This window comes from Lonchura striata, chromosome 2 (assembly GCF_050655825.1).
Source record: "Lonchura striata isolate lonStrDom1 chromosome 2, ASM5065582v1, whole genome shotgun sequence".
Taxonomy (NCBI): domain Eukaryota; kingdom Metazoa; phylum Chordata; class Aves; order Passeriformes; family Estrildidae; genus Lonchura; species Lonchura striata.
The window spans coordinates 26,009,801-26,022,832 of record NC_140704.1 but is presented as its reverse complement, the minus strand read 5'-3'; the positions used below and the strand labels follow the sequence as shown (position 1 = coordinate 26,022,832).

The window sequence follows — 13,032 nt, the reverse complement described above, 5'->3', positions numbered from 1 at the left end:
GGTGTTGCATGCAGTTTCCAAAACAAATAAAACGAACCACTGCTTTTGTGTGTTGTCCCCACCACTTTTTTTTTTAACTATAATTTTTATTTAAATAAGACACAGGAACTTCTATACCGAAAAAAATACAAAACAAAAGCCACACATTTCCTTGTGTAAAGCAATATTGTGTGATAACTTGAATACTGTTCAGCACAGTGGCTAGAAATAACAGTATAACTATGTACAAAACTTTAAACAATATTTGACAAATTTCTACAGCTGGATGTAGAATACAATTGAGATAAACAACTGCTGGGATATTTACATGGCAAAGCATTAGCTTTAACACATTTGGTTCAAAACCTTCAATTCTGCTAAGAACAAATGTGCATTTTAATTAATATTTAGTTTCTCATGGAAAAAATATAAAGAACATGTAATGGCATTGCAAATATTGTACAGAGTGCAGTACTGATCTAAAAACCACTCATCATATCCCCTGGTAACCTAACACCAATAACTGAGATTACAATTTCTTATCTGGACATAACCAGAGCATAAAAAGGTCATCATACTGCAATGTTAGTCTAGAAAGAAAAATATTAAAAGGAATTGATACTTACATCACGAGTATTTTCTCCCCTTTATCTTCAGTCTATAAAATATATAGTGTTTTCACCTAGGCCTGAGATTAGTAGGGTTAAAGATGGCTGCTGTGTTTCAATAAGCTTTTTCACATGAAAATGGTTAGAGACAGACCTCTCTCCTTCTACATTTTCTGCAAGGGGAGTCAAAAAACAGTGGATGTTTCATAGGCTGTGAATTTCACCTTGTAAGACAGCGTTAACAAAAACTCAGTAAAAAAAGGAAGCAATGCTTTATCTCCAAAAAAAGCACAGATCTAGTGAGTAGATACTGGTGGCTCACTCTCCTCCCCCTCCCATCTCATCTTCAAAAGCAGAAAAAAAAATATAAAAGAGCATGTTTAAATGCTCCTAGTAGCTGCAGGCTACTAATCTCTTCAATTCCTGGAAATGGTGAACCTTATTCTCTTAGGAGCAGACAGCATACACGCAGTTTCACTGAGCTGAAAGCAATGGAGCAAGAACATCAAGTTTATTTTGCCTTTGGGGTCCTCTTTGTATCACAGGAAATTATCTCTGAAAGCAATGCTCCTCTTTTTCTAGTACAATAGAAAAGTGCCACAAACCCAATCTTGCTATGTACTATTTTGAGACAGTCCAGCCTGCAAAACCAGCATTATTTTAATTGGATTTTTCTTTTATTTACACTTAAGGAGGGGGAAACACACTTTTACACACACAGCTTAAGTAACTGAAAGTTATGGGAGAAGCTTTAAGTAACATGAACTTAAAACTATTGTTTTCCCCACCCCTCTTAGAACACCCACTTGCTACTTCTGGACATTCATCCAAACACAATTACTCTCTACATAAATAAAACGCTGCTCATCTAACACTGCTCAACAAAATCTGAAAACCTATTTCCAACCAGCAAATGAATGAACATTTCCAAAAGAGAAACTAAACATTAATTTGACTTTTAGACGGTAACAGTAGCATTTCACATCCTTAACTGCCAACAAAAACCATGAGAGGAAATCCCCAATCACCCCCCATGAAACCTAAAAGAATTTCTGTCCTTTAACAAAAACATTCTTGTCTTTCAAAATCCTCTCACACACAACATGGAATGTTTCTCATGTACAGCCTAGTACTGAACATTTTATTTGCAACAGTTTAACAGTCATTAACTGAGCAACACCTGAAACCTTTTAAATGCCACAATTTTACATCTATTGAAATGACAGTAAATGCAACAGTTGTTTTACTTGTAAGCACGTGACAAAGTGATATACATCACAGATTTGCTGGTTCTCCTCATGTTCACCCATGTCCAGGGTCATCATTCACCTGGATCTGAATGCACTTAATTCCAAGAAAGTGGAATGTAATGAGGAAATATAATGCATAAAACAAGGAAAGGCAAAAGAGTGATGTTCCCTCTTTAGCTTTGTAGCTGTAAAATATTTTATATTCCAATATGATATACATTCCAAGTTACCTGAGTTTACACTTCAAGAGAAGTACCTGAAGCTAGGCCATAGGGTGGGCACTGTGCAACTGCTGTGGCCATTTTTTTTTTTTTTTTGCATTGTGTGTATTACAGAAGTTAGAAACAAACACCTGGATCAATTGTAAACATAATCCTGAAGTACAGTATTTTCCATAGGACACAACACAGCAAGACATTTTCTATTCAGACAGGCAACATTTTTTTATATATAGAGAGAGCTTATTTATACTGTAGAATTTGAAACAGAACACAGGACACAGTACTAATCTGGTCAAATGTACTATGAAATGCATAGTCTCCACTTAAAACGTTTAATGTAATATGGATTCTGCAGGCATTACTGCTTTCTCACAAAAAAATGCTGAATATGGATTCTGTCCCTGCCAAGAACAGTGTTGAGATATTTTTTTGAATGCTGCTAAGTATTCCATGGTGTTCCGAAAGGTTGCCGCCTCGTGCAGATGTATCTGAAGAAGGATCTCCTCACTCCTTGTCCCGGGGCAGAGACCTGCTCCACCTTGCTCTAGATTAACACGTAGCTCTGAGGAGAGGAATGCTCTTCAGCCTGAAGCTCTGGCAGAAGCGGCGGCTGCTGCTGGGATGGCGGCTGTACCGGGATCTCTGGGGAGTCCATTGTGCTGGTGTCATCTGTCAGAGATGAGAACGAGACCCGAGACGAAAGCTGCTCAACAGTCAGGGTGCTCAAACCTGTGCTTTGACCAGAGTTTGGAGAGTTCTTCAGCGTCAGGTCTGAAGCGGGAAGGAGGGGGCCCAGAAGTTTTACAGGACAGAAAGCTGATCCGGTTGGGATGAAATTAACCTTGTTTTTGTCAGGACATGAAAAGAGAGGGGCTGAGACAGGCTGACGAGACCTACAATGAGAAAAAAGATTACATATCTGGCCAGCCGAGATGTTCTTCACATTATGAACTTTGTGGTTCTATACATTGCTAAAATGTGAATGACGAGGAATGGGATTAATTGGACAGAGGGGCAAACATCTTCCATATTGGTAGTCAGCTAACTGATCCACAGCATTAAAAATAGTACCATCACAAAAAATGACTTGGTAATTACTGGACAAACATGCAACTTCCAGCACAAAAAATCTGCAGTACATATGCACATGAAAAAATGCCATGGTTAATTTAGAATGGCACAAATTCTTCTTTGATAAGCAATGCAACAACAACATATTTAATCATTTTAAATTCCTTTGAGGATCTCCACAAAACAGACCACTCATTTCCCATATTCCATAATTTGTCTGGAGGCTTTTTCCACAATCCAACATTGCTCCCTTTACCGCCCAGAAGGCAACGAATGCTGTTAGAGCAAGAAACGTCCCCTCCTTAATTCTTTCATCCACAGGAACTTAGCATGCAACCTCAACAGCATGTGCTGTGCTCAAATACTGCTGGGTCTAGGGGAAAAAGACATGATGTCCAAGAGTTTAATCTCCAATTTCTTGCTCAGCAAAAGTATTGAGCAAAGTCCATGCCGTAAGCATACTACTATCTACAAACGCTTTTCTTATGTTTCATTCCATTTTCTATGTTTTATACACATCAAAATGCAACCTATGCTTGAAACAGGTAATTATGACAAGGAGAGCTTTTGCTTAAGCTATGAAAATTTAAAATGTTAAAAAGAATACATGGAAAGAGGTTTATATAAATGCTTAGGAAATTAATGTACCTTATCTTTCCTGCTTGGATTTTTGTTGTTTTTTTGTAAACGCACAAAAAAAGGTAAAGGATTCCATTTTCTCTTCACACCAATGTAAACACTTGAACTTCTCTTTTGCACAAACTATAAGAATAGTTTGCTCCTGAAAAACCCATCAGCTGGAATAGTTTATTCATCTGCAGTTGAATAGGCTCAGTAAACAGGTTTACTGCTTTGCAGATACCAGCTGATATAAAAGGCATTACTTACGACATTTCCTCAAAGACCTTCACTCGCTCACATCCCTCTGGGGGCTCTCGTTTGAACATGTAGCTGTTGTTTGGTTTGGGAGATGAGGCATACTTGGGCAACGGTGAGCTACTCCCACTGTCTGAAAATTTAAAGCAGTTATATTACTAGAGATTGAGAGTGCTTTTTAATTAAATTCGATTTCCAAACAAGATGCCTTTTTTCACAATTTAGCCACTACGCTGGTTTGCTTCTACCACAACGCTTCCTTTATTGCAGGCTACTTCTAACACCCTTGTATAGCACATTTCTTCTGAGTAACAGCTTTGGTGCAGCAGCAATCTATTGTATAACAACATGTAACAGGAGGATATTTTTATCCAGAACACTGCAATTGGAACAAAGCAGAGCTGTGATCCTGGAAACAAATACAATCTTTATTACACACTTCAAAAACCAAAAATGAACAAGATAATATGCATAATACATGCAGAAGAATTATGAGTGGTAATGATAAAACGCCTTCTCACTGTATAAACAGTGTATACAACTTGTATCTTTTTTTAAAACATAACTTCACTGGAATATTAACCTCATTAGCCTCATGAACAGCTCAGAAGTTGAAACTAAGCAAAAACACATTTGTAACACAGGTACTGCTACCTTATCATTACAACGTCTTATCTTACTTGCTTCACAGTTGTGAAGTTGCTTTAATATCTAGAATAAAACTTCCACAGTTTAATTCTCTCATCACTACTGACTGTATGATACAGGTAGTCTTCATAACTCCAGTTGTCTGTGCATATTTTAGCCAGACACACTTAGAATTAAAGGTATGAAGATCTAGGACAAAAGGCAACAGGGCAGATTTATTTGTATTTCCCAGAAAGGATGAGAAGGCTCAAGTCTGGTAATGACAAACACAGAAGTCTGAAATATTAGGACTATGAAAAGGTTTACTTTAAACAGTCATGCTGACAATATGATAGTAAATGCATTAAGGAAATAAAATAGGTACAGAAATAGTTATCCACAGAAAATTAGCTTTTTGTAGGGCTTCTACCTTTTCAAAGAGCAACATCTTTCCCAGGACAGTATTAGTGGTTCCCTATTCCCTGCTAAGGATTACAATTAAAAAATGAAATAGCGAAATTAACAAGGACCCACCAACTCACAGATACACCTTAACTGGGGAGAAACAGCTGCTCTTGCTTTAGCTCTTTTCAAGTCTTTCCACTAATGTGGGATACATTATTTTTAACTCAAGTTTATAACCTTTGTTTACTTTCCTGTTGTGCATGTATGTTGCCTTTTCAGCTATCCAAGCTTCAAGCACTATGACCTATCTTCACAAAGTGGACAGATTTGTCTTTAACAGCTTGCAAAGAGTAACTACACAAACTACTATATTACCATGACTCAAATACTAAGGCTAATCATTAGATGTTTTGAAACATTTCTGCTTCCTCTTACAAAAAGAAACAAATCAACTCAAATGCCACACTTCCCTTTGAAAATTTATTATAAAAGATATGAGATGAAAAATGTTAAGTGAACCTCAGTAGCATATTGATTATTCAGCTCTTTCCTGCTGTAGAGTGAATACAGAACTTCTATTTACAGAAATGTTGGTGTTAACTACGAAGGCAGAAAGTGCTTAGAGACGCTACAGATATTTGCCAAGTTGGGAGCATGATGGTCCTGTTGGCATCTTTCCACTGTTGGCCCACACCACTCATTCCAAACACAGAAATCATTAACAGAACCCAGACAGTTTGTTTCCTCCTGCTAATATTTAAAATTGAACATCCAAGTTTCTATTTAAAAAATTAGAGACATAAAATGTACTACTGTTCATTCTACTGAATAGTGGAAAACCATGGCAGTACATCCAAGGGAAGAATTAAGCAGAACACAAAGTCAAGTCAGTTTTTGGAAGATTTAAGAGTCTTGTCTAATAGCCAGTTCAGCTTTCAATCAAGTTTTTGGTTTAGTTAGGCCTGCCTGGCTGAAACTTTCTACATAAGACAGCTGCTAAACAAGTATTTCTCTTTACCCTCCCTGCTTTTAAAGCTTACCAAGTTGTTAGATTTTCATTTTGACCAAATGCACGGCATGCACCGTTTGGAGAACACGTGCGGCTGTGAGGAGACTCGCACGTACGAGCCAGGCATTGGGCGAGAGCAGGAGGAACTGGGAACACAGGCCAGGAGTTAAGTGGCAAGAGCTGGAATGCACAGCTTAAGCCAGTCTCCACTTGTGCATCCTGTGAGCGCTGCAGCGCTGAACTGTCCCGTCATTAATGGCTCAGGACACAACAAATCCCTGCGTGCTGTCCCAGGCTGCCATGTGCGCGGTCACCGCCCCCCGAGCCCTCAGCTCCCACTAGCAGGGGGTGCCCTGCTGGTGTGTCCCAGCCCACCCGTCCCATTCCGTCCCACCCATCCCATCCCACCCCTCCCATCCCACTGACAGGGACTGATCGTGGAATCCTTAAAGGGAGTTGCGCTGCCACAGACGCACAGCGGACAATATGGAGGCTTATCACACAGAATTTCTGGACACATATTTAAAACACGTATATTCTGTTATCTAGAAAACATTTTAAGACTGTAATTAATTACTATTTTAACCTTAATGCAGGAAATTATATCTTGCACATATTAGAACAAGAAAAAGGGCTAACTAAAAAACAGTCTTTAGAACAGTTGTTTGAGTGACTACACTTTAATAAGAAACTTTGCCGGTGAGCCTTGGGATTATTTTTGATAGGTCCAAAAATAACTAATAAGACTATCCAAAGACTCCACTAACAACCTTCCTTTAAAGAACTATGAATCAGATGCCCAGAATTTAACAAGGATCTTCACAAACATGTTACTTGGAAGAGCCTGCTAGCAACAGTGGGACTACTAAATGCTATGTAAAGGCACCTAAATCAAAATCCCTGAAAAACAGGGTATACAATTTATATTTGTACAAAGAAATGCCTCCAGATTTCATCTGCTTATACCTTCAGATGCCTTTGAATTTCACCTCTGTCACAGCTGCTGAGGATGGGCTCTGAATTAGTTTCATGGACCAGAGTATCACAAAACAGATCTAGTGAAAACAGTAGTAGTTTCAATACAAAATCATAAAGCCAGATGCCATGAAAACACCTTCTTTCCCAACCCTTCCTTGTCTGCTCTAATCAATATGGTGTAGTATCACTGCTCTGTGCAGAGTAATACTGTGGCCCTCTTCTGAAAATTAGCTTTCACTTGCTTTTGAGAAATTCAATTATTTAACAGCTTCTTGCAGAAAGGAAAACCCAACAGTTTGACAGAGTCCAAAGGGCAGCTGGAGGGGCCTCAGGCCAAAGCCCAGCTTTGCACAAAAAGTAAAAGATGCTTTAGGAATGCAAAGCAGTGCTGTGTCTGTACAGAGCATTGACTCCTCTCACTGCTTATGTCTCTTAGTCAAACTAACCTTCTTTCCTTTCCTATTCAGTAACACACCCCACAACCATTAGTAACGTCAATAACTCAGCTTTTTAATGGTAAATACAAGTGATTTCCATCAAGAGGAAAACTAAAACTTTAGAAAAGTAGCAAGAAAATGTCACCAAAACATCTACATTTGGTTACACAATGCATATTTCCAAACTCAACAGGCCTCACAAAGAAAAGTGGTGATGGTTTTATTCTAGCTCACAAAAGCTTTTAAAATGAAGGCGTGAAAACCTTCCGAAGTTTTTATGGTATAGAACAATTAACAGCCACAACAAATGTAATAAACTGTCCCTCAAACTTGCTATTCTGTTTTAATTTCCAGCCATATCTCTCATTTATCTATAATTTAATGATTTTGAAGTAATATTCTAATTCAGACCAACTGGCCTGTAGTATCTGGATGATATGAGAGCAAAAAGCACCTTTCTGACTATACTACTACAACCTCTGAAAAAATTACTTTCTCTTGGAAAACTGCTACATGTTTTCCTAGTTTTTACCTTGCCCTTAAAAATTAAGTTGTGATGAGAAGTTCAAGGTTTTATCTTTCATACGCACAGTATAACATACCTTACTTTAATTTTAAAATGCAATTATGAGGACTTAAAAAACTGGCTGTTTATCATCATCACCTACACACTTCTCCTGGAGAAGACTTTTGATGCAAGCCTAGCATTAAAGCCAGTCTTCAAACCAAAATCCTCAAATAAGTATCTAATCATAAATTTCACTTCTCAGCTGTTCAAAAAATCCAAGGCAAGAGATAAAAAGCCTTGAAAAGCATTAAAAAGGCTAGATGCACTATTTCAAACTGTCTTCACTCGCTACTGCCAATAAATGTATCACTGAAAATTCCCATTACTGTGATAACCAAGTACTGACTGCAACAGGAATTTCCTTTCTTTTTAACTTATATTTGTTATCGGGACATATATGAACCAATTTACCTGTCAAGATGGTTTTTTGTGTGTTAATACTTTAGTAGATGTTTCTATAGTGATTCAGTTTTGACAAGAATTAAAATTCACATGCATAGTGTAAGAAAGAGAAGTATGGTGGGGACAAGCTAATAACACTGATATTTTTGGAGCATAGCCAACTATCACATTGAGCTAAGACTTCTATTTTAATGTGGTTAACTTGCACACACCCACCCCCAGTTCAGGATTTGGGCAGATGGATTTGTTTTCCACTGTTTCCTTTTAAATCCAACATGGGGAAAAAATACTTCTCAGAAATCAAGAAGAGCTAGTGTTTCTCCTGTTGACTTCCCCAATCCTATTCCCAAATTACTTTAACTCTTAATAAACAGACAGCATTTACAAAAAAATGTTTAACCTTACTTACAACCTCAAAACTCTGTTATCTTTAGCTCATTGGTAAATAAATATACGCTTAATCTTAGAAGTTTTAATTTCCTCTGTGGAACTTACTCCTCTTAGCTTGCATGAGTTACCCAAATCCTACATGCTCCATATGAGTTCATGTTTCAGCTAGCTGACCAGAAGCACAAGGGCAATTTTATTAATAAACAGTTGTCAAAAAACCGCAGTGTATTTTACACTGGTGCCTATATTCTCATACTCCATAGTCTGTCAGTAACTCTAAATTACTGAAACTCCAGTTGTACTCCCACTATAAAACCAAACATTTTACAGACTTCGAAAAAAACACAGGCTATTGATAAACGCATAAATTATTCAGAATTTTTGATCTGTAATGCAGCATACGCAGAGAAGTAATTACCCTCCGCCAGGCTGTTCAAACAGATATCTGAGCTTCTCACCAAATAGCTTCTAGTAGAATGTGAGAGTTCAGAAGCAGAGTTCTTTTAAAAGCAGTCCAAAACTTCATCACCATTTTCAACAGTAAGCAACTCACCTACAATAAATATAGTCTACCACAAACCTTCCTGAAATGTTTCTTAAATGTAAACACGTTACAGTCTGAATTCTTCACATTAAAATCTTCATAAATAGGTAACTGTTTGCTGTGCTCCTCTGACGTATTTATGGAAGATGTTTGTGAAGTTTCACAAACAAGAGGGAAAAAGATATGTAAACAAACAAAACCAATTTTCAGATAAATCCTCAATCCCTCCACAACCATCAAACAAAAACAAAAACTGATGTAATGAGTAAAATGAAGGTAGTTGTAAAAGCATGACATCACATGCCTCCCATAGGTAAAGGCAGGCCATTCTACTCTCACCTTTATCACGGTCATAGAGCAAATCTTCTGCTGAACAGGGACTCCCATCCTGAGATTCAGGAGGGCAAAAGGGAGAGACACATGGTGAGTGACTGCTGCAGCTGCTGCTGCGCTCCTGGACAGACGGAGTCTGAGTGTCAATGCTTCGCGTGCTACTACTACGATAGTGAGCAGGCAACGGCGCCCTTCGACCGTCAGGGATATCCAGAGGCTGCAAGAGAAACAAGCAAATACAGAGAAAAGATCAAACAAGCAATGGCAGCCTGTAGCACTCATAAGCAAAGGCCCTAAGAACAAACAAAGCATTTTAGAAAGAACAGGGAGATCTCACACAAAAAGATAATGCAGTGTACAGTGGATACAACATACATTAATTATACAGAGTACTGGGGCAATGTGCACACGTTCCAATGCAAAGTTAGCATCCACAATTCAACATATACCAGTGTTATGTTTTTATGGTTTTTACAATTGTTAAAAAAAGCAAATCTCCCTCACTAATTATATGTAGTGCTACAATTTTCAATAAAGGTCACTGCTATTATAATACAAAAACAAGTACCCTGACAGAGATCACATTTGGATAAAACGGAAAGTAGAAAATGTCAAATACAATAGCATATTATTGCCATAACAACCAGTTGAATTACAATTATAAAAGGAAACCATCCAAGTTTTGCTAGTAAGTTGCAATTCTCCGGCACACCCCTACATTCCATCCTTCTACAGATGATGCACACACACAGGCTTGTAACAAGGCTCACAAGCTTTGTCTTGAGCCAAAGCTAGTAAGCTCTACCTGCCTGTATCAGCCTAGCTGGCACTGGCCAGAGCGATGGTGCATCCCATTCTGCAACATACTGCATAGACATGTTCACAGCAGTAGATTGGCATGCTCTACTTATTTGTCCTTCCCAATGGAAAATTAGTTCTTAAATAAAGACAGTGATGTTTTAAATGTAAGAAACCAAGTGGGAATTAGTCTTGCTTAGAAGCAAAGGGGGGAAAAAATGTCTGCAAGAATTAAAAAAGTTTTGTTCTCACTTCAGTGAGAACTGTGTCCAAACCATAAAGAAAAGCTTAAATGATCTAGCTACAAAAAAATTAATGTCTTTTTCCTTCTCACTTCAAGCGAACATTTTTATTTTATTGCCTCTCTTCCACATATATTCCAAAACTCTAACAGCTTGTTCCAGAGACTAAAATTCAACCCAACACTTTTGCTAGCAACGAGGACATAACACCTATTGGCTGAGTATCACATTCTCCCTTTTTCAGCAACAGTCTATCCAGAAAACCACCACATATTACACAAAGAGGCAGACATAGCAGAGCAGGAAGATAATTTTCTTCTTATGGATCTTCCAGTTACTACCATTTCATACTTCAAATAAGAGCAAAGAAACACACTATAAAGAGAACCTCAGTTGCTCCATCAGACGCTGTAAGGTTTGGGCACAGCTGTGTGGTCTGTTCCAACAGCTCACTTCACATTGCATATGCATTGTAACACGACTCGCTGTTCTATTCCCATCACCCCAACAGGCCCTGACTCATTCAGCACAGACAGACCTACAACTTTGTAGCATTTGTTACTCAGACAGAAGAGAGAAAACAAGACTGAAGCTGTAGAAAGAAAGCCGTCCCATAATTATCATAACCAAACCAACAAGGAAAAAAAGACCATACAAAAAAAACCAACAAACAAAAACCCTCAAAAAAACAAAAAACAAACAAACAAAAAAAAAAAAAAAAAAAAAACCTCCCAAAAACTGCCATACAAACCAACATTTTTATTTCTCTTTCTGCCACAAAAATTCTGTGAGATGTCAGGGAATCAACTGAACCAACCTCTGTCTTTTACAGTATCTCTTCTGGATGCCCACTTTATACAGGTCTCATTTTTAAGTCCTCTGCATTAACAGATGCAGAAGGAGCATACAGGTGCTGTGTTTTGAACTCCTAAAGTGAAATGCAACATCCTGAGTTACCTGAACAACCACACTATAGAATCCTGATGGATTTGTGCTTCCCCATCCATAAATTGTAAATTGATGTCATCTTCCTTCTCACATAACTGTGATGGTAAAGTGAACAAAATTTTGGACATGCTCCTATTACAAAGAAGCAAAATCTCAGGCAAAAATTCAGATTTCTGACTTCAAAGCAAGGTGTAACAGTAAGCATGAGGACACAAACTAAGGAGGAGAAGGGAAGAACACCAAACAGCTGCTCATTAAGGGCATACACTATGGTCTATGTAACAGGTAAAATAAGGATTCCAGGGAGGAGAAAGAAACAGCAAGTGATCACATAATTAAAGACTTCAGGATAAGACAGATGTTCTTCCACACCTGGAGGAACAATTGTAGTCTCAGGCAGTCAGGAAGTATATCACACATCACATATTTCAATCTCCCCTGAACTAAAGCCTGAAGTACAAAAATAATCCATAATATTTAGACACATATCTACATATACACATAAGCAGAAAAAGCTAAATATTTATAATTTTTTACAAGTGCAGTAACACTTACTAGGCATAGAAAATGCCAGTTAATATCTCAGATTACTGTGTTCTTGTATTTATCTTTCCCTCACTGCTGACAAGTGGAAAAATCTCCATGAAAATATCAACTAGAAGTATTTAGCTTGTTAAAACTTTATATATCAAACCTGATTAATGTAAAAAACCATTCCTGAAGTTACTTTCTATGAGTCATGCATGAACTATTCTAAAACTGAAGTTCTCACAACCTTACAAGATAAGAAAGAGAGTAACTAATTTGGTACAGCTGCTATTACTTCCCATAATGCCCAGTGCCTGGAAAACAACTAGAAATTACTGCATCCTACATGCTATTTCTTGGGTTTTTTTTTTCAAGGATGTCCAGTCATGTATTAACTTCATGCCAAATGCATTCTGAAGGGACACTTTTCCATCCCTATTGGATGTGTGTTCTTGGACACAGATATTGCTCTCATCTCCCAGCAAAGGTATGAAAAAGCTGCATGTGACAACAAAGCATGCATTTCTCAATGCACTGTTAACATTCACCAATTTGTTTTCAGTATCAATCTTGCTGGAAACGACCTCAACAATGTTCAAAGAATCAGGAATGCTACCAGACTATAATAGCATTGCCAATGGGAGTCTCCTCATAAGCTGCACATCTATTTGGGAGGCAACTTCTTCAAAGCAAAACAATCAATGCTATTGATTTAAAAACTTCCCTCTAGACTGGAACAAAAAGGCCAACACAGGAAAGTGCTTCTTCCTGCTGGCATCAGTGAAGCCATCAATGTACTAGATAAGGTTCAAGTGCAA

General features: G+C 37.9%; 1 protein-coding gene across 2 annotated transcripts in view; it reads right to left on the bottom strand.

Annotated features, from left to right (window-relative positions):
• Window positions 1-43: 43 nt before the first annotated feature.
• GLCCI1 (glucocorticoid induced 1) overlaps window positions 44-13,032 on the bottom strand; it is a 53,826-nt gene continuing 40,837 nt past the window's right edge. For both annotated transcript variants that reach the window (XM_021538357.4, XM_021538356.4), the window contains exons 6-8: window positions 9,705-9,915; window positions 4,018-4,138; window positions 44-2,951 (exon numbers count right to left, since the gene is read on the bottom strand). In XM_021538357.4, coding sequence (XP_021394032.1) covers window positions 2,603-2,951; window positions 4,018-4,138; window positions 9,705-9,915 — 681 coding nt within the window. In that variant the 3' untranslated portion in view covers window positions 44-2,602. The remainder of the gene's footprint in view (window positions 2,952-4,017; window positions 4,139-9,704; window positions 9,916-13,032) is intronic.